This window comes from Opisthocomus hoazin, chromosome 9, assembly GCF_030867145.1.
Source record: "Opisthocomus hoazin isolate bOpiHoa1 chromosome 9, bOpiHoa1.hap1, whole genome shotgun sequence".
In the NCBI taxonomy this organism is placed as follows: Eukaryota; Metazoa; Chordata; class Aves; order Opisthocomiformes; family Opisthocomidae; genus Opisthocomus; species Opisthocomus hoazin.
In genome coordinates this window covers 30614294-30635347 of record NC_134422.1, presented here as the reverse complement: position 1 = coordinate 30635347, position 21054 = coordinate 30614294, and the positions used below count along the sequence as shown (strand labels likewise).

The 21054-nt window shown below is 45.0% G+C and overlaps 1 protein-coding gene across 2 annotated transcripts in view; it reads left to right on the top strand.

Annotated features, from left to right (window-relative positions):
• The window catches only part of KLF7 (KLF transcription factor 7), a 60054-nt gene that overhangs the window by 13997 nt on the left and 25003 nt on the right, over positions 1-21054 (top strand). For both annotated transcript variants that reach the window (XM_075430750.1, XM_009939822.2), the window contains exon 2: positions 13270-13882. In XM_075430750.1, the coding sequence (XP_075286865.1) occupies positions 13270-13882 (613 nt within the window). The remainder of the gene's footprint in view (positions 1-13269; positions 13883-21054) is intronic.

Sequence of the window (21054 nt, the reverse complement as noted above, 5' to 3'; positions counted from 1 at the left end):
TGCACCTGGGGAGGAACAACCCCATGCACCAGTACCGGCTTGGGGCGGACCTGCTGGAGAGCAGCTCTGCGGAGAGGGACCTGGGTGTCCTAGTGGACGACAGGTTGACCATGAGCCAGCAGTGTGCCCTGGCTGCCAATGGCTGCCAAGAAGGCCAATGGCATCCTGGAGTACATTAGGAGGAGTGTGGCCAGCAGGTCCGAGGGAGGTTCTCCTCCCCCTCTACACTGCCCTAGTGAGGCCTCATCTGGAGTACTGTGTCCAGTTCTGGGCTCCCCAGTTCAAGAAAGATGAGGAGCTACTGGAGAGAGTCCAGCGGAGGGCTACAAGGATGATGAGGGGACTGGAGCATCTCTCCTACGAGGAGAGGCTGAGGGAGCTGGGCTTGTTCAGCCTGAAGAAGAGAAGGCTGTGAGGGGACCTAATATATGCTTATAAATATCTGAAGGGTGGGTGTCAGGAGGATGGGGCCAAACTCTTTTCAGTGGTGTCCAGTGACAGGACAAGGGGCAATGGGCACAAACTGAAGCACAGGAAGTTCCGTCTGAACATGAGGAAGAATTTCTTCCCTCTGAGGGTGACGGAGCACTGGAACCAGCTGCCCAGGGAGGCTGTGGAGTCTCCTTCTCTGGACATATTCAAGACCCGCCTGGACAAGGTCCTGTGCAGCCTGCTGTAGGTGGTCCTGCTTCGGCAGGAGGGTTGGACTAGATGACCCACAGAGGTCCCTTCCAACCCCTACCCTTCTGTGATTCTGTGATTCTGTGATCCATACCCAGCCCCCAAACAGAAGGGTCTTCATAGCTGCAGAAAAGAGCCTGTAGATAGGGATCCTGAAGTTGTTAAAAACAAATTCTCTTTTTGAGAAAAGCATAAAGCACACACTGTTTATGGGATTCCACCTGAGCTTGATGAATACTAACAAAGCAGAGCTCTCCCAGAAAAGCAACTTGCATGGAAATGGGTAAGAGATTCTTTGTGCAATCTCAACGATTTCATGAGAGACGTTTCCCCTGTGAATTGCTGTAGGAGTTTGCACCCCATCCCCCACACTCAGCAGAGGCAAAAACGTATGACTATCCTCCTGAAGATAGTGTAATGTTAATAATGCTGCAGTATTGATCAAATTGGGCTGCTTTGTCACCAGGGACATCTGGGGGTATTTATTCTGACTCCTAAGGCTGTGGCTCCTAAAGTGTATTTTCCAGTCCTTTCACTAGGGGAAGGGTGTGTTGTGTGTTTTGTCTTAGCCTGCAGGAGTGGTGCTTTCAAAAGATTTATTGGTGTCCTAGCATCTGCGGCCTCTATCATTTCGGCTCTCAGGGCTCCCACCTCACTCCCACTCAGAGCTGGATGTGCCTCAAGTTAAAAAATGCGTTGCAGTGAGATCCAGTTGTTTGCCCTTTGAGTGCACCTGGAGGAGCAGTCGCTGGCTGCTGGAATGTGGATAAACACAGGTTGACGGGAACAGGAGAGGCTTCCTCTTTGCTTAGAAAGTGAGCAAAACATCAGTAAGAAAGCAGTGTAGAAAGAAAAACATGTGCAGGGTGGTTTTGTTTCCCCCGTCCCTCCCCTTCCAGGCTGATATTTGTGACCTTGTTGAAAAGATCGGTCTGCTTCAGAGACTGCACGTGGTCATTTTTAAGTGTAGGGAGCAACCAAATGTGGCTTTTATTTTTCCATCTGATAAATTGCCAATTGCAGGTTTTACTTACAGAACACTCTGAGTAGTCTGAGGAGAACTCGATCACCTTGATATTATATTTATGAGTAAAAATGGCATGAGGCAAAGGAAGCTCTTAGCTCACATGTAAAGAAGACTTTTAATGCAGTTTTTGCTTCCAGGAATGCACATTACTCATGGTGGGGAAGGGACACGTTAGCAGGCGTGACAGGAGGTCTGAAATGCTTGGGGGCACTCAGGGGCTTGCAGGGGCAATTTGATATCATGCTTCTTTGACAGGTGTCACAAGCTTAGTGCTGGGTAGTGGTGGGACCTCTGCAGAGTAGGGAAGGATTAGAGACATTTGAAATGGAGGAAAACCCCTTAACCTTGCTCTGGTGATGGTAGGAGCACCTCTGGAGCACCCTGAATGGAGCCCATGTGTTCTGAAGTGCTGCGCTGTCTTCTGCAGAGGCTCAGGGTGACAACCAAATCACGAGTTGTGCCTGGAAAATTCTGTCCTGAATGCATAGGTTGCCAATAGTGCTGGCTGCAGCTAAGGAAGCAAGATTTGAGTGCATTTCTCTCCCTGAGTTCCAGTTTCTGGACTGCTGGGACTGAAGCAGATCCCTCCAGCAGCCCCAGCCACCACAAGGCATTTTGGCTTTCACTTCAGCTCTGATATCATGCAACCACTTGGGAAGCACAACTGCTTGGGAAGTGCAACAGCTTTGGAAGTGGAGCCGGCTGGAGGCGAAGCAGCAAAGTGGTCCCAGAAATGTTTCCTGCAAAGCAGAGACTCAGCCTGTGGTCTCTTGTGTGGCTCCTCTGTCAGCATAAAGGTTACCTTTGTATGTTTATAAAAATAAACCAAAATAAAATTACAGCTCCTAGAAGCTATAATTTGTACTTGGGGGAACATAATGTTTGTGTTTCACTATTGCGGGCATTGTACCAAAGTGCGGTGACAGAGGTCTGGACGTGTTTGGCATGATGATAGCTGACAACAGACTGCCTTTGGGGGCTACTAAAAACAGCTTTAGTTAAGAAGTATCGATGATAAACAAAATGCCAGGGGGAATTGGTTGTACCGTGAGGAAGAGGACCCCACTGCTGCAGCAGGAGAGGCTGTCCTTCCTCAGTTCCTGCTCTTCCCCTTCCCACAAACCAAGCCAAGAGAGCCTGGCTGTGGTCTTCCAAGCTGTGACATTGGAGACTTCCATCCCATCTCAGAAAGACAATAGAGGGAAGGAGTGGTATACAGCCAACCCACAAAGGCAGGCTTATCTCGGGGGATGCTATGTAGGCTTAAATAGATGTGGAAAAAGGAAATTGGGGAAAATAGGACACTTAAGGTAAACTAACTACATTTTTTAAATGTCTGAGTTGGAAATATGCCAGATAACATGTCCACTGTTGGGATTATAATGACTACAATGTTTCCTCTTTCCCCTGTGGGTAAGTGGATTTTGTTTGTTTCCGTTCTGGAAAGTGGTGAGGGACTGCAGTTCCCTGCAGTGCATGTTTGGTAGTGAGCTGGAGCTGTCTATGGCAGTTTAATGGTTAAGGCTGCACTGCTGTGAACGTAACATCTTCCAATTCCCGGCATCATCATTTGGGCCTTTTCGTCTCAGGGAAAGATCCAGTGTAGAGTTTGGTTTGGTTTACTTGGAGAAGATACTTAGAGATGGGACCAGAAAGCCAAAGGCCACGTGGAGAGCCTCTCAGCAATGCGGGTGCAGGCAGACAGGATGCTAAAAGCTTTCCAGCAGAGAGATACCTTCATCTGGTATCATCTCTGCAAGGTGGTGCTGAGTGTTATGTTTGGTGATGTACCTGGAATGAATTTGGGAACCCTCCCAATTAGTTTTAGAGGGAAAGGTGCCAGCATAAACTTGAGGCAGAGTCTGGCAGTTTTGCGCAGTATTCTCCAATACATTTCCAGGGGTATTTTGCCAGGAGAAACAGAAGGTTTAAGAGAGAGCGTGAAAACGGACACTGACTTGCTTTGACTGCAAGGCTCCTGCCCAAGTAAAGAGTGCTGTTGAGGGGATACAGTGTGAAGAAACAAGGGAAGGAGAGCCTGCTCGTAGGCAAGTGAGGCTGAAAAGAAGAGCCTCTGTGAGGTGCTGGAGTCAGGCAGCTTTCTGTGCAGGGCTCAAGCAGGTCCCAGCCTGTCCTCCACCTTCAGGAAGAGCAGAGCTTCTCAAATGGTCAAGCACTGGAACAGGCTGCCCAGGGAAGTGCTGAAGTCACCATCCCTGGAGGTGTTAAAAAAATGTGTAGATGTGGCACTTCAGGACATGGTTTAGCAGGCATGGTGGTGTTGTGTTGGCGGTTGGACTTGATGATCTTAGAGGTCTTTTCCAACCTTAGTGGTTCTATGATTCTATGCTCCATTACAGCACCCAGCCTCTGCTTTTCGCCAGCCTGTGTAGAGTAACAAAATACCACTCTTTGGGCCTTTCTGCATTGCAGTCTCTGCAGACTCAGGGGTCTGCAGGTACCCATACAGGGAATTTGTGCGAAGACAGGTTATGATGGCTTATCATGTAGTTAGCTCCTCTAACAAAAGATAGTCTCGTGCACAGAAGCATCTTGAATTAACCATGGTGGCTGCTTGGATGCTGGGAAGTCATTGTATCTTCCAGGAATACCAAGACATTGCATTCCTTCTAGGCTATTTTCTGGCTGCTTCGCTATTAATAACTTTGTCCTGAAATAACACTTTCATATTGCAGCATGTTAAAATCTGTAACAACTGGGTGGGTGTCCACAGTCAACAGACCGAAGAAAGTGAGTCAGCGCGAGAGCCATGGTTGTGTAAATTGGCTCACAGAGGTGTGCTGGCTCTGAGCAGCTGGTGACCTGACCTGCTGAGCTTTCTCAAGTCAATAAATGGCAGGGCTCTTAATAGGATCTCCCAGCTTCCCATGCTGTGCTGCAGCCAGTAGCCATACAGCCTGCTGGAAGCCGCACTGACATGAAACTGATCTCGTGATCTTTTCATGGGGATTGAGTAGTGCCTTGTTCAGTTCTGACAGTGCACCTTGAGTTGCTAATGATGTCCACAGAAGACCCTGCTAGATCTCCTTTTTGTTTGACCTAGTGCATTTTGGGGGTATAGGTCTACACAGATGCCTGTGAGCAGCTGCCTGGGTTGCTGCTGAGTGGTTGGGCCAATTTTGGCAGACACTTTACTAATGTGCTTTAGCAAATGGCTTTTAAAGAGGACTGTGCTGCTTTTATCAGGGTGCGTAGCAGCCCAGGTGCACTGCCTGTGAGATTTGAGGCTGCTCAAGATCCCTGGTGGCTAGAGTTTTGGAACAAGTGCTGTGGCAGAGCAGTGTAGAAAAGAAAAGCAATGGAAAACCACCCTTAGCTGTAAGGGACCATCCTTTGGAGGGCACCTGGCTTTTGAGTGAGAGGCAAGATTACCTGCAGTGGGACATTCAAGTGCGAAGGCTGTTGTTTCTGTACATAGATTGTGAAAACTCTGGCCCAGAAGTGGCAAAAAAACAGTTTGTGAGTACCTCCGTATAGACTACACAAATTAAAAAAAAAAAAAAAGAAAAAAGAAACAAATCCTTTAAGTATCAGGATGTCTGAAGTTGATGTTGTTTTTAAATTCTTCCTGTTTTTCCATGTGGGTCATGTTGTTCCAAATAAAGTAGACAGGATTTGTAATATAAAATAACCATCTCCAGCTGTCAAAGAACATGTCAAATTCTGTTTCACGTAAGCCACAGAGTTAAATGGTGCTAATCAAGAGCAGAATTTCATGTAGTTTGAGTGTTGGCAAGGTTCTCAGCCGATGTAAACAGGAACCGTGAAATCAGGGCTGCTTTGTGCTGATTTACCCCAGCTGAGAATCCATTGTGCTTCCCATCGCTTTGTTTCGAGGCCAGAGTTTCTTTTCTTGGTGCAACGGTGAAACTGAAGTCTGTTGCCTTCTCTTTTCGTTGCCCAGGCTGGCGTATTTACCACAGTAACACATGCATCTTCTTGCTTTTGTAAGATAATAAATTGCCCAAATGATCTAAAAAAACCCCAAAACCCCAAAGAAAAAAGCAGCAAATGGCTTTTTGTAAATATTCTTGGACAGTTCCTGTGCTCATGTTACAGTTTAAACTTCAACCAAACAGCCCACTGCTCCCTGCATAGCTGAAGGCAGGCTTTGGACCTATATGTTTATTATCATTTAGAAATGGTAAAAATGCTCTTTTATTCTTTTTTTATTCTGACCTTATTCTACAACACATTCACCTCCTTCCTCCTGCTTCCTGTTTCCCAGACAGGTCTCCACCTCTTCCTCCCCATAGCCAAAAATAATACAAAAGGGAACATACAAAAGGTTTTTTGAGCTGTGAGATGTGATAATGAATGGGCATCATGTACAGGGTACAGTAGTCCCAGTGCAAAAATGTTGAACATAGAAAGTCTAGATGAGGAGTTGCATGGTTTTGGGTTAGGAATTTAGTGTTATGCGTCCTCTTGTTTAATATGCTTTTTAGGTCAGAGCAGAAGAGATGACTTGCAGCCCAGGACTCATATCAAATGTAGCGTATATTGAGTGTATTGATCACATCTCTTCTCCAGATTTGATTTAATAAGCTAATAGTGAAGAATTGTACTTAGGTATATGCTGTTGCCTGACAGTATGAGAACACAACTGGTGTATACATTTGTGTCAGCTGCTGAGGAGGAAATGTTAAGCTGAAACATCTCTAAAGAGTACAGTTTTTCATTTGTGATTCTATCCAGAGTAATTACAAGTAATCCAATTCTGCTGTGTAACCCCACTGCCATACTTTGTAAGGATGAAACTTAATTGAGGATAGAGACCTAAAATATTGCTCTGCTTTGTATGTTCCACAGCCGTCAGCATTTGTTCTTGCATTTCCATTTCCTGTGAAAAGTTTACCACACTCTGGGGCATGCTTTGAACCTGATCCTTTGATTTCAGTAGGAGCTAGGACTGGAGATTCAAGGAGCTAATTGTTCCTTTTTGCTATTTATAATGCTAAATTAAAGCTGCTTCCAAACCGGATGGCAACAGGTTAAATACACATTTGAAGAAGTTTGAGGAAAAGTTCGCGGTAAGGGCCACTAGCCAGCTCACTCAAAGCCATCCAAGGTTGTTATATAAATAAATGATGTCTTCACACTTAAGTTGCATATGTATCACTTCTCAGATGGTCACTGTATGGCTACTTGCCGTCTGGATTGCATGACAGCATGCAGGATATGTGCTTGTGTACAAGCAAACATGGGTTTTACCGTATTTTGATATTAGCACAATGGACTGCCTACACTTCTGAATTCTTGATTTGGCTATCCGTAATCCTTTGTTGAAGTTGATGCTATTTTTTGTTGTTGTGACTGGTTGCAGATATTTTTTCTATCTTTCTAACAATCAAGAAACAACAAAAGCCCCCCAAAGCCCTGGTTCAGTGTTTGCAGATTTCTTTCATCCTTTTTTTTTTATCTAGATACCTATCAAATTCAGCCACTCTTAGCTGCAGTCCTTTGTTCAGTATCTCACAACCAGTGCACTGAAATTCTTTATGCTTAGAGCCCAAATACCACAGATTTTTACTGAACAACTTTGGCTTGTCCATTTAAAAGAATATTTGTTAGGTAAGATGTATTTCGTTGTCACTAAGTTTGGGAACAAATCTTGATTTGACTCCTTGGTTAGAGTTACAGATTCAGACTTTTCTTCTGTTTGAGACATTTGTTTTACCACCTGTTTCTGCTGGGGAAAATTGCTAATTTATGGTAAAATTGGTTTTGATACTTTGAGTTGTAAAGGTGGATCAAAGTCTTTGATAATCCTGGTTACATCATGCCACAGAGCAACAGGAAAATGACTTGTGTTTATGTGAAGGTAGCGGTTCTGTCCTTTAAGTAAATTCGCAGAACTTTTTACGTTAAAATGTATCTTTGCTGAATGTGGCTGAGGCTTCTGATTTCAGCATCTTTTATGCTCTGAAGAAAAATGCTGTGGAGGACATCCAGGGAGAAAGCCGTCTGGGTCATGGTAGGAGAGTGTTCGTTGAGAGTGCTGTTGTGCATGAATAACAGTGAATGGGCTGGTTTGGCTAAGTACGTTTCCTTAAAGGTTCATTCTTTGGGCTGAGACCAAGGGGAAAAATGGGCACAGGCCATTGTTAAGTTGAAGAAATTTGCAAACAGAAGCTTGAATCCTGTGTGGAGTAGTCGAGAGTTAACAGACTTGTCCATTGCAGACTCTGGTGGCTGGTAAGACCCATTCAGCCAGTGTTGGAGAGGTCTAGCCTGACGGCTCAGGCATATGGTGAAGGAAAACAAGTCTTTGTGTATCAGATGATCTTTGCTAACTATATGTGTGCCTGCTTTTTGCTCTTGGCAGAAGCCTGTTTGTTGAGCATACAGGTAACTTGATTTGCTTCCTATATACAAGAGATTAAGAACATGCATGCAGATATGTACCACAAGTTAGCTGTCGTGAAGTGTCTAATAGTTGTACCTGAGAAGTGGATTTAACTGTCTTTTTTTTCAATGAACTATGTAACACGTAGGCAAGATGTGCTGGCACACGACTAGGAGTTTTGTCTTAAATCCTTTGCAATAGAAATGATTTGCTATCGCCTGAAACTTTTTCTTACTACTCATTCGTTTCAGAGTGGTTTTCCCATTTTCCCAAGTGTATTTTGCAAAACTACTCATTTTAATATTAAAATGCTGTTTACTTCATGCTGTCCCAAATGTTAAGCTTCTGATGTGCTTCAGCTTTTTGACAGCTAGCAACTGCCCAGTAGAGGTTGCCAAGAGGAAAAGCTGGAGGTTTTGGCAGCTGGGTGGGAACAGATGACAATCTTGGAATAAATGGGCAAGAGCATTGGGTTTTGTTGTTGTTCAGGAAGTAATGAAGGCTTTTGGCAGTGGGAAGAAGTTGCATCTTTCAAACCTTATTTTAGGGTTAAGGACAAAAATAGCATGGCATTTCAGGGAAGGGAGGTGAGTTTTAAATCTCTTATTCCTCTTAACCTCAGGGCTGCCCCACAACATCCAGTTCTATATCTGCTTATGGCATCAGCAGTGCAAGTGTCGCCATAGCTCAAAGCTTTCGCTGTTCTGGTGAAGAATGAAATATGGACACCAGGCACTGGACCTGGTGTTACTGTTTGCTCTGAGCTTGAGTGAACTGTGGTGGCATTTGCCTTAGAATTATTGTTTTGGGTTGCCTTCAGATTGTGGATGCTTTCTCTTCCTTTGCAGTCTGGAGACTTTCACAATTACTTGAAGTTAGAGATGAGGCCCCTCCTTTATGTTCCAGTCGAAAGCAATGGGGCCATGATGGAGGTTGGAATTTGACCTTCACTATTGCACATGTAATTTTGCTTTGCTCATATAAATTATACTGCAAAGAGAATCCTTTCAAGTATTGTAAACAGAGCTGGTAGATCAGACCTGCTTGTCAGCCACATTCAACATTTTCATTTTCTGTTACAGCCTGATCTAAGTATCTAACTACTTAATTAGGTTTTGGATAACGTCCAAGATCAGTGCTTGATGTCCAATTATATCTGCAGTAAAATGGCACTTAGAAGTAACTAGCACTTCCAGATAAGAACTTCCCATGATCTGCTAGAAAAATTCAAAATCAAGATGTTAGAAAGTACTTCAGCATCAGTAAAGCAGAGGAACCCAGTGAATATGTTGATAAGGTGGACTAACAAGTAAGAAGTTGGTCTTTACCAGGCATAGAACAGCACTACAGTGGCTGTCTTGTACTGTCTGAAGGATCTGGTGCTGCACGTGGAAGTGTCATGGTGTGCGGTTTACATGTATTCTGCTGCTATACATGCCCGAGAGCACTGAGGTAATAGTATAATGTGGGGAGTGAAGAGGTGTTATGAGTTACCAGTGTGTACTCAGGAAGCACAAAGCATTTCTTGCAGGTGATGGAAATGTGCCTCTGCAGGAAAGTGAGCCTTTCTGCAATTATATCCAAAATTCAAAAATCAGACTGGGGCCTTGTCAGGAATGTCCATAAGCCAGACTGCCATTCTTTGCTAGCTGGCGTTCTGCAGCTACACGGGTTCTAGCGAAGTCACATCCTATTATTTGTCAGCCGTGAATCATAATTACTTTTAACTGGGTAAATTGAGGAGCAAGGTACAAGGAGAATAACCCTTGTTAATCAGGGCAGATGGGTTGAAGCAGTGAGTTACTTTTTATCCCTCGCCTGCAAAAATGGCTTGACAGCAATCAGTAATCTTACGGAGCTTCTTCTTGTGTTCCTGAAGGGAGCCATCTTCCTCTTCCCATTGCAGTTTTCGAGTCCTTATTGCTGTAAATCCTACAGGCACAGGGTAGGAAGGTTTAATACCCACCAAGTTGCCTGCAACATAGCAACCAAAGGATGGTCAGATTAATGTTGCATGTGATACGTATTACATCCATTACACAAAGCTCCCCCTCTCTTGCATGAATGGTTAAGGAGAAACTGGACATCCAATAGAACTATGACAAGAGCATGACAAGAGCAGCTCGCTCCTGTCTTCGGTATCCTTGGACCATTTTCCTACCAGGTTGACAGTGGAAGTAGGAGATCTACAGAGGTTCAGCAGCATTGGCATTCAGCAGTTTGTATTCGTATCTCTGTGGATAGTGGTCAATATCCTGCTGCTCCCAGAAAAAAATTGGTAGTTTTTGGTATCTTCGCTGGCAAATAACTTTGTGGGAACAGAGACCAAAGAACACTCCTGCTGCTCATGATGGTCCACCAGGCTGAAGTGGGGATCTTAGAACCATAGAATCATTAAGGTTGGAAAAGACCTCTAAGGTCATCAAGTCCAACCATCAACCCAACACCACCATGCCTGCCAAATCACCTCTTGGTGGTGTCAGCCTGACAGGTGTCTTCAGGTCAGAGGTCAGGACAAGAGGGTGAGCTTAGCTGGCCTAAGAATTGTCTTGCCAGGGCAGGAGTGAAGAAACGAGGCTGGTTTCAAAATCCTGCCTCACCACTCCCGGGATGATTTGGGCCAGGAAGAGGGAAGGTCGTGTAAGGGTCTTGGCAGAAGGTGGGAAGTGCATCTGGGGAAAGATGCTTTGTTTCTGCCGGCAATTGCCTGCTCTGGCAAATGCAGTAGCAGGTAGGGCCCTGGCAGGGGGTAAAGGAAGGGCTGTGGCCGTAACCCCTCACCAGGCTTTGTCTGCCATGCAGATTAGGTGGAGGGCTTTTCTGTGTCAGTGTTGCTAGGCTTTTCCCCCCTATTGACTTGGTGGAGAGGCTGAGAGGGGTGGGTGAGAGGGACTACGCTGTATTGTTTCTTTGAGTTGTTTTTTTCACTCCTCTGTGGGGAGATGGGCTTGATCCATTGGTTTTGGATTTCAGAAGCAGAAGGCAAGACGTGACCAGCTGGTGTCTTGAAATGGCACAGGTGCAATGGCTGCGGGAGGGGGGAGCCGGGAATAATTACAGGTTTCTGAAGCATCAGGCTTTGCCTGAAAAGGGCTCATTGAGAAGCTGCTCTTTATGGAAAATTAATGGTGAAGCTGGAAAAAACTGTCAGGACCACTATTGTTGTCGTGGGCTGGTGATGCCTTAAAGGAGCAGCACCTCCCACTTACCTCCCCTCCATGGGCAGCCTGGAGCCAGCGTGCAGCTTTCTGATCCCGCAGTAAATGAAATTTCATGTCACTGTCATCAGATTTAATGGCCTTGAATCCCTGTCTCTTTCTTTTTTTTTTTCCCCCTTTTCCATCCCTAATTGGTGACTACACTTTGCCTTGGAGCCCTTTTATCTATTCAGCCCCTAAACCTGTTTCTGCCCCACTGGGTGAAGGCTAAGTGGGCCAGAAAGTGCAAATTGCATGATACGGAGAATTCAAAAACATTGCCTCTTTTGGTGAGGAGGGTTATTCCTGAAAGAGACTGTGGAGCACGTTTGGAAAGCAGCCCCCGAAACCTGTTGGGGTGCATCTGGGGAGAGACCAGATCTCCAGCTAAAGCAGTTCCTCGCAGTCTCAGAAATGCACTTTAAAAATAAAACAGAAAAGTTGCTTAAGGCAAATACTAACTGATAAGTGTCCCACTTCCAGGCCTGTGTGCAGACACATCATATATACAGTGTCATGCCTCTGAAAATAACCTACATGCTAAAGTGTAGCACCTCTCTGTTGCCATTTTATTGCTTTTTGTCCAAGTCCATCTCTACTGCTCAGGTCTATAATCAGCTGTTATTTTACAAAGAAACAACAGGTAGCTGTCTGAAAAATTCAGTTTTGGACTCTGAAAGTCATCCCAGCAAATTGTATCTGCAACCAGCAGTGCTGCTTCTTGGGTACATTGAAAGTAATAATCTTGAGTTACCTGGTAGCTCCTAGAGAGCTGTGAGTGGGGCCTGTGTGCTGCTGTTGATGGGACCTTTGTACCCAAAAGGCAGGAGTCTCTGTCTCTCCTCTGGTTATACGAATCTTTTGTTTCTTGATCAGATGCTGGACTCTCCAGGTTGAGACATAGTTGGGTTGCTGGCTCCCACAGGATGAAAATTTTTTCCTACAATCCCTTCCTTAATATCTCTGGAAGTGTTCTCTGAGGTGTAGTTTTCAGAGGTTTCTAAAAAGTATTTGTTAGAATGTCTGTTTCTCCAAGTCCTGTAAAATCGCAGCAGTGGTATTAAGCCAGCTAGCCTTTCAGGCAGTGAGAAATGAAAAATAGCACTAATAAACTGCATTAAAAGCTCCTGAAATGACAGCAAATGGTTTTCTATAAACAATAAAAGTTTATAATATTGGTTATGGAGAACATTGGGCAGCATGATGGTGTCTGGAGGCTTTATTGGGGCTAGCTCGGGGCACCTCGTATAAGGTACATTCAAGTCGGAGGCTCACCCTATCCTTGTGCTGATGATCACTGGTATGGAAATGCAGGAGCATGTTTTCATGTGGCAGCCTCTTTGACTGCATCTTCACCTACTTTTTAATAAGGTGCATGTGTGTGTTGATGTGCAAGTCTAGTGTCCTGTACACAGGAAGTCCTGTTTGACCAGATGGGCCAAAACTTCTTAAAACTGACAGTAGGTCCCTTTTTTCTGTCACATCTCTTTCCTGCTGTCAGGCCCTTTAAACAAGCTGTGGTGTCACTGGAAGTTTTTCCCTGTCTTCTATCTTAAAATGCTACACTTCAGAATTGTGCTGTTTTAGGAACAGATTGGGCCACAGCCAACTATGCTGAATTAAATTTGGAGTGAAAGTTAATGTTTGCGAAGGAAGAGGAAGCAGTTCTTTGTAGAGGTGACTTTTTGTTTGTAGGTGGCCAGGCGGTGGGGCCATTAGGATAGTTTCACATGGAGGTGACTGTTGGCCGGATTACACTTAAAACTGGGAAGGGCCTGGTATCCATGGGACAATGTACAAACTTTCATGAAAACGTCGCAGATGCTTTGTCGTATCTTCATTTCTACTGTAATATCTGCTACCATATGCGGATGTTCCCACACTCTGTCTCAGAGCAGCATCAAGCAAGTTCCAAATCCTCATGTCTCCCAGAATGTGACCATCTCTCTCTAACAGTGATTTCTCTCCCTCCTGTCTTCCTTCCCCTCCTGCAGACATGCCTGGAGTTGGAGCGATACCTTCAGACTGAACCGCGGAAGATCTCCGAGACCTTTGGTGAGGATTTGGACTGCTTCCTTCATGCTTCCTCAGTCCCAGATGCAGAGGACAATATCCGACGGCTGGACCCCATCCTTTTACCAGTGGAGACGAGTACGTGTGACAAAAGCGCCAACGTGGACTTTATCCTCTCACGGGACAAGCTGTTGTCTGAGACGTGCCTCAGCTTGCAGTCTACCAGCTCTTCCACAGAAGGCTATACAGCCGTCAACCAGGCCCAACTCAATGCAGTAACCTCATTAACACCCCCTTCCTCTCCAGAGCTCAGCCGCCATCTTGTAAAAACCTCACAAACTCTCTCAGCGGTGGATGGTACGGTGACGTTGAAATTGGTGGCCAAGAAAACTTCGCTCAGCTCTGTGAAAGTGGGTGTAGCAACAGCAACTGCAGGGACAACAAAAAGTGGGCAAAGTGACAGTGAACAAGGAGGTACAGGGGCAGAAGCATCCCCAGAAAACAAGAAGAGGGTTCATCGCTGTCAATTTAATGGGTGCCGGAAGGTTTATACAAAGAGCTCCCACTTAAAGGCTCACCAGAGAACTCATACAGGTACTTGTGTAGGATGCTTCTCTCATCTTGTCCTCCCGCCACCTAACCGTAACCATCTTCTTTTATTCTCATAGAGAAAAGAAAAAAAAAATCTTTTCTGAAAGTCCGAGCTTCTATCTATGAAACAGGGCAGTGAAAAAATACGGTAGGCCAGCAAGTGTACCCATTATTCCATAGAACGGAGGAGTTGACTGTCTGCCATTAACCTGTTGGGCTTTCATATATCTTATAGGGCTTGATGCAGAGTAATTTTAGGATACCTAAGGGATGTAGATGTATCATTCATGTTAAAACTGCCAGTTTGGGTTTTTGGCACTCACTTCCTCAAGACAACTTTAAAAATGTTAATTTTAGTCAAGTGTTCATTGCTTCAAATAGAAAATAGCATGGGTAGGTTTTTGTTGCCTGTTGTATGAGGGAAAGAGAAAAATGTATTTCAGATCTGAGATATATGGTTTAGGAATAATGTGTGTGTGAGAGAGCATGTTTGTAGACCCAGACGTGTAGGTACACAGATGCACGTACCCTTGAGATACTCATGATCTTGGACTTCTCTGGGGATAAAATACAGTGAGAAGAAATGAAAGAATGACGTGGAATTTGAATGGAGTAGTGTAGGTAGAGAGAGAATAGAATGTATGGAAAGATACCAGGCTGTTATTTTGGGTAATACTTGTTAACGTTGCATATAAGCTCCACTGTGTAAGCTTCTTGAAGCATACCAAATTGGCTTAGGTTTGGTTGTTCAGGATCCCCACTCTCCTGTCATTTGGTCGTCCCCAGTAGCTGTACGGTTCCTATTCATTGGCAGTAATAGCTGTGCAGTTCGCTCGCATCGCTGCTTTGTTCTAAGCTTCACGTGTGATGAGAGATGATAAATTACCATTAGCACTGTGTTATCATATGGTTATTCTTGTTTCCAGAGGGATTGCTGTAATCAGTTTTCTCAATTTTACTGTAAAATGTGTGGTCTCTTACGATAGCTGCACATTTAATTCACGATCTTATCATGCAGGCAGATTCCTAGAAGCGAGGTTGTTCTTGCAAGGTAGAAAATAACATGTTGGACCAGTGCAGTAAATCAAACAAATACGTGGGTTGTTAAGAGACCTGCATCCATCAAATACTAGGCAGCCCCGTAAAAGTTACATGGTCTGAAGTATAAATCATATAAAGACATAAAAGGCATTGGTTGTGATCTTTTTATGTGGGCTTTTTAGTGCTTTTACTGGGGATAGCCTCCTTGCCAGGAGTGACCTCACTTGTGATCCAATGACTTGAAAGCCAGTGAAAGTAGCGCAGTCATTTTGAAATCTGCAGCAATGTGGTCGGGAGACTCCTTGTAGCCTTGCAGCACCGGTGCTGCTGTGAGGCTGGCGCCCACTGGGGCTGTCTGGGGGGGACATCCCAACCAAGGCCTTCCAGCGGGCGATGGGGCTCCTGTGAAGGCACAAATGCAGATTGTGAGAGCCATTAACGCGGTGGTCTTGTCTGTTCAGATGTGACTTCTGCATTCCTCCTTGCGCTGGAAGTGGTGGGTCTTACACGGCTCTTCCTGAAGTTAGCCAGGGATGTGACGCAATCACCTAGAAAGGGTGAACTTGTGGAGTTTTTGTGGTTTTGTCACCCAGTAGATGGGGATGTGGACAAGGAGTCCCGAGAGAGCACTTGCAAAAACCACTACTCTTTTAACACTTCTACCCTTTGGAGTCATAGTCTTGCAAGATATTGCTATTGCATGCTTTTGAACCCAGCCTTAAGTCTGGCTGAGTTTTGTATCTGAGGGCAAAACCTTTCCCCTCAGTAACACCAGCGTATGAAATCTTATGTTTTACAATTAATCCATGACAAGAAACATTTCTCACTGGCCCTGTCATACTTCTGTTGAGTAACCTTAGACTGTACACAGTGCCGTTAATGTGTATGTCTCTGCCCATCCACAGCAGTACTCAACACGGTGAGAAAGGCAAGTCCACCTTTGCTGGCAGATGGGGAAGACCTGTATCAGATGATGAGGCTGCAGCTGACCAGGTGCAGTGCCCACGCCTCTCACTCCCAGCACTTCACCTAGTGGGTTCAGCTACCCCTCTGATCTTTGCCAGTCAAACAGTTAATCAGTGGTTTAACCAGCACCTAAACCATTTACTACTTTATGGGAGTGTTCCTGTTTCCATCCACCAAGTCTGAAGCAGATAGTGTAGGTTGTTAGGAAAGCAGGAAGCCAAAAGACAAGAGGGAATACAAACCTGGATGAGGAGCTCTCCTGTCTTTGCAGTCATATAACATCCTAGCTGTGCATAGCTGTGTGGAAAGCGTGGTTTTGTTTGCAATAAGGACTGGATGCAGCCATGTTGTTAAAATACATCTTTGATGCAGAACCTGGGAGCTGGTGGGCACCTGGCTTCCATTTGTTTCCATGGAAAGCAGATTGTCTAAATACTTTTGAAGATATACATCTTGGGAGCAGTCCCAGTGAATGGAGGGTAGGGGTGTGATAGTCTTATCTAACTAGCTTATTTGAGTCCAAAGCACAAAGTCATTCAGACCCCTTCATCCTACTTAAGTGCTCTGTTCCCTTAAAAATTTCTGACTGGATGCCTTAAATCATAGCTGGTACAAGCAAGACATTAAATCTGTTCATGCTGACCTCTGCAGCGGATTTTCCCTGCAGGGACCTCCTGCCTGAGGGACAGAGAGAAATAGCTATGGAAATTTGGGATTGAATTATAAATGGCCGGGCTGCCTCCTTTCCCATGCATGCCTTCAGGGCTAGGGACAAGGAGCCCTTTTCTTCATCGGTGCTTTGGTTTTTTTCACACCGTGAGCTGAGTGTGCTGTGGATTGCACATGCACCCAGCAGTGCCAATGGCTAGTAGCCACTTGGCTTATTCAGTGGCTGCACCAGAGGTTCTGAAATGATTGCGAGATACTTTCCTTTGGCTGGTAGCTTGTTAGTATGTCATGCAAGAACAGTCTGCCAGTGCGAGCTCAGTGTAAAAGGGTGTGAGTACCCTGACAGACAAAGAGCTCTCAGTGTGGGGTTCAGAGGCGGGCTGGTCACCCAACTTGCACGTGCAAAGTGCGCTTGCTGGATCAAAGGGATTTACTGCAGTGCATGAAAACAAGAAGACCATGGGCTGAGGAGCTGGGGGGTGGAAGGCAGCGGAAGGAGGTTGCATTCCTTTCGTTTGTATGTAAGGCTAACCAGACAGACACTGGCTGGTGTTCTTTGCTGCTGTGTGATGAGCCAGGCTGGGCTGGGGGCAATACAGACTGATAGCGGCTTGCTAGATTGGAGCTAATCTCTTAGGCCTTTACTTTGCCAGGGAGCCCAGAGACAGTCAGACCCCACATTGCACTTGGTGCTGTACAGGCTTCTCTGGATACTCTCCTGCACCTCATCCATAAGAGAACTAGGACAGCACTGTGAGGCCCATGAGTGGTTGAACTGGTTATGAAATGACCTTCTGGATGACCTTTGGAGAGGGAAAAACAGTCATCTGTGTGGGAGAGAATTTAATCTGGAAGGGAAAGGGAAAAACATTGTCTGGATGGAAAGGGAAATGAAAATATTTGACTGAATTCAAAGTAAGCTGAGCCATCTAAAGCAAAGGGTGTGTAAAGGACCTAAGAGCAGTGGTGGGACTGACTGTCAGAGGGCAGCAAAGAAGCCACTCAGGGAAGAAATAGTGGCTGGGCTTGTAAACAGGAGGAGAAGGTGAACTGTAGGTTTGAAAAGACCATGCTGGCAATGTGAGGTAAAAACATCTAAAGAAAGAGCCACCAGGACTGGCACGGTAATCCAGCCCTAGCACATTCTCTCACACTTATTCATGGAGCAGACATCAGTGCAAACAATGACATTTTGTCTCTTCTGAGAGATAAAAATTTTCATCCAGCCTTCACACATGCATGGAGATGAATTGCCAATGTAATGGGAGAGTGGAGAGGGAAGGAATTAGAATGAGCCAAAACCTGTGTATAGTCATCAGTACTTCCTAAATTAGAAAACAGGATATTGCTGGCGAGTGTGTGGATGCAAATAAGACTAAGGGTGAGCTGGCCCATGACCTATGGAAAGATTAGTCGTGGAACATTGCTGTGCCTCCCAGATCAAAGATCTCTGGAGATTTCTATCTCCTGACAAAACCATTCATATAAGCCTTCCTTGTGGTGATGTACAGGGGAAGGTATGAGATGGCATGGGTGCTTTCTGGCCAGAGATAAAGCATCACATATAAACTGACCAGGAAACCCTGAAGATTGGGATGGTGATAAAAAATGACCCTTGGGGGTTCTTCTGGGGTTTCCATTTTATGAGTATCAGAAGATTTGGGGTTTTTTTCTTTATCCATGTAAAAGCAGGAGCTGATATAACCTAAGCTCAAGTCTGAGAAACAGCAGTTGGGCATCTCACATCTGTATTTAAGTTTCTAAACCTGAAACAAGTGGGAAATACCCGTGTAAACAGATGTTATGAGTCTACATGCGATCTTAAGAGAGCATTTCTTTAAGTGGAGTTTGTTTCACATTGTCAGGACATCTCATTTTAAATTATATGGTTATTTTATTCAAAGTGCTGGGTGAGAGTAACTAAAACAAACAAATCCACCCTGCAGGAAAACAAATTACTATATTTGCAAGAAAAAGACGAGACACGAGTATTTGAAAGAGCATTAATGAACAGGAAGGTTTTTGAGATCTGATTTAAAACAACAGAGGAAAGCTTTCCCAAAGTGTTGAAGACAGAAGAGGAAACATGCAGAATTTGGAAATGATCAGAGAAGACCAAATTGAGGAGAGTAGGCTAGATGATAGATAAAGAAGGTTAATACAAAGTAGAGGAATAATAGAGAAAATAAGACTGTCTGTGTCAGTGATACCATATGAATGCTGTATTGTGTTAGTGTGGTAGCACCCGTGAACAGAAAGCCAATGAAGAGAAAGAAGAAGTAAACAGCCAAGCACAGCACCAATTATGCAAGATGTAGGAATTTGAATAATGGCTTAGGGAAAAGCATTTGGGAGAACAGTATAGGTCGCATAGGAGAAATGAAAGCCAAAGCCCAAGATTTTTTGTTGTGCAGAGACCCACGGCTTTGTAGCGAGTCCCCAGCTCTGTATGCAGGGCTGCAACCCAGCAAGGGGACACGGAGGATCCTGTAGCTCCCATGGCAGCAGCTGAAGCAGCAGGTGAATCTACCACTGGAAAGGAGAGGAAGGGAGATGAGGGAGGAGGGGGGTGTGAGGAAGACATTCATTCAGGGCTGGATTTGTTTAACGGTACAGCTGCATTGTAGCATAGGCTGAGGAAACGAGCTTTGTGAACCTCCCAGGTGGCAGGAGGGTGGATCCTGCCAAAAGCATCCCTTGCCATTTAGAACACCAGTGGTCACCTGTTGCCTGGTTGCCAATGCTTGAATTTTCAGTCCTGTGTTTCTGCTCCATCATTTGTCAAATCGATAACACAAGACAGTCTTACTGTTTGGGTTTGAAAATGTAAATAGGTATTGTTTGTTTGTTTGTTTGTTTGCCATGTGACATGTTTTTTTGGCACAAGGGAGACATAGAAAGTGATGTTTGCTGTCTGTTGAGCAGCTGCAGGAGGGAGAATGTAGGCAGCCATCTCTAGTTTGCTATCTAGTGTTTTCTTTATACCCATCCACCCCTGAGCCCCTGTGAGGCACCCAGCAAGGGGGCAAATGATAAGGATCACAGAGAAAGACTCAAAGAAAAAATCCTCAACTTGTCTTCTGCTAATTTCCCGTTGTGTTGCTGCTGTCCCACACTGGATACAAATGGCAGGTTGATGATGAGAAGCTATGATTTTCTTATCCATTTGTCCAGAGCACTGGGAATTCTGAAGTATTTGAGGTCACACCAGCCCTGAATCAGAGATGTGTGCTCAGACATCCTGTTTTCAGCTAAGGTGGGTTTTCTGGACAAAAAGAGCGTGAGCAGGCCAGGAGAGCTGAAGAGTTCTGGGCAGGAAAAGCCAAGTGCACTACCTCTCATCTCAAAAGCAGGTGCTGGGTTAGGCTCTTCCTAAGCACAGCATGGGCGTTTGGGTCACACCTGGGCAAGCAGCCAGGATCCTGGATGGACCTCTCCTAATCCAGAGCCTGCCTTTCACACTGTATGTGGACATGGTACGTACACACTACATACTAGCAGCAGCAACTTGCAAGCAGGAGCAGGTGAACTGCAAGGCTTCATGGAAGCTGACCTAAATATAGCAGACCTAAATACAGCATCCACACTTCTGCGAAGGGTGGTGGGGTCCCAAATAAAACAATGGGCTTCATGGTGTAGGTGATGCCCACTGTATAGCACAGACCAGCTGAAGGTAGGGAGACCAGCCAGACCTGCATTAGCACTAGGAATAATGGCTGAATAAATATGCTTAAAGATGGCTAAAGGGCAAGCTTATGATGCAGAGAATGAAGGGTGGATTTCATGAATAAAATTTCATCTTTCTGTTTTGCTGGAGTTGAGAACATGTATTTGTGTCTTCAAAAAACAACTGTCTAACACCACTCTCAGAAGCCAGTTGCTTACCACATGTCAAGCAGTGAATGGTAATGTGCTGCAGTAGATTCAAATGAATGAAAGACAGGGATGTCAAGTGAGGACAGTTTAAAGGCTAGTGCAGCCATTTTGGAAAGGGGGGGGGGGGGCAGAAATACCACATGGGACCTTCTTTATCTGCAGGTCTCTCAGAGTGTCCAAAACCTTTGTGTTACCGCAGAACCAAAATCTTTCCCTTGGTCGACTTTATACATGATAAGAAGGCTTAATAAGAATTAAAAGCCTTTAAAACATTGCAGGCTAGTTCGTAATCCCAGCAGTCCCCATTTGTGGATAGGGACAGAAATGCTGCATTTGGCAGATTTGCTCCTGAAGGTGTCTGGCCTTCAAAACCCAGGACTGAAAACTGGGGCTGCAAAAACTGAATGCTGAAAAAACATTTGCAAGCATGCTAGCTAAGCTAACAATGACAAGCATGTGTTTCAAGATAAAAGCTGATCCCCAGCTGAGTTCTGAAAGAAAGGTGTCCTCCCTCTATGGCAGTGCACATTCAGAGGCTTAGCAGGGATTTATTCCTTCCTCCTGTACATCTGGACTCTTACCATTGACAGAGAGAACTTAATAGGTTATTTGGACAATTTTGC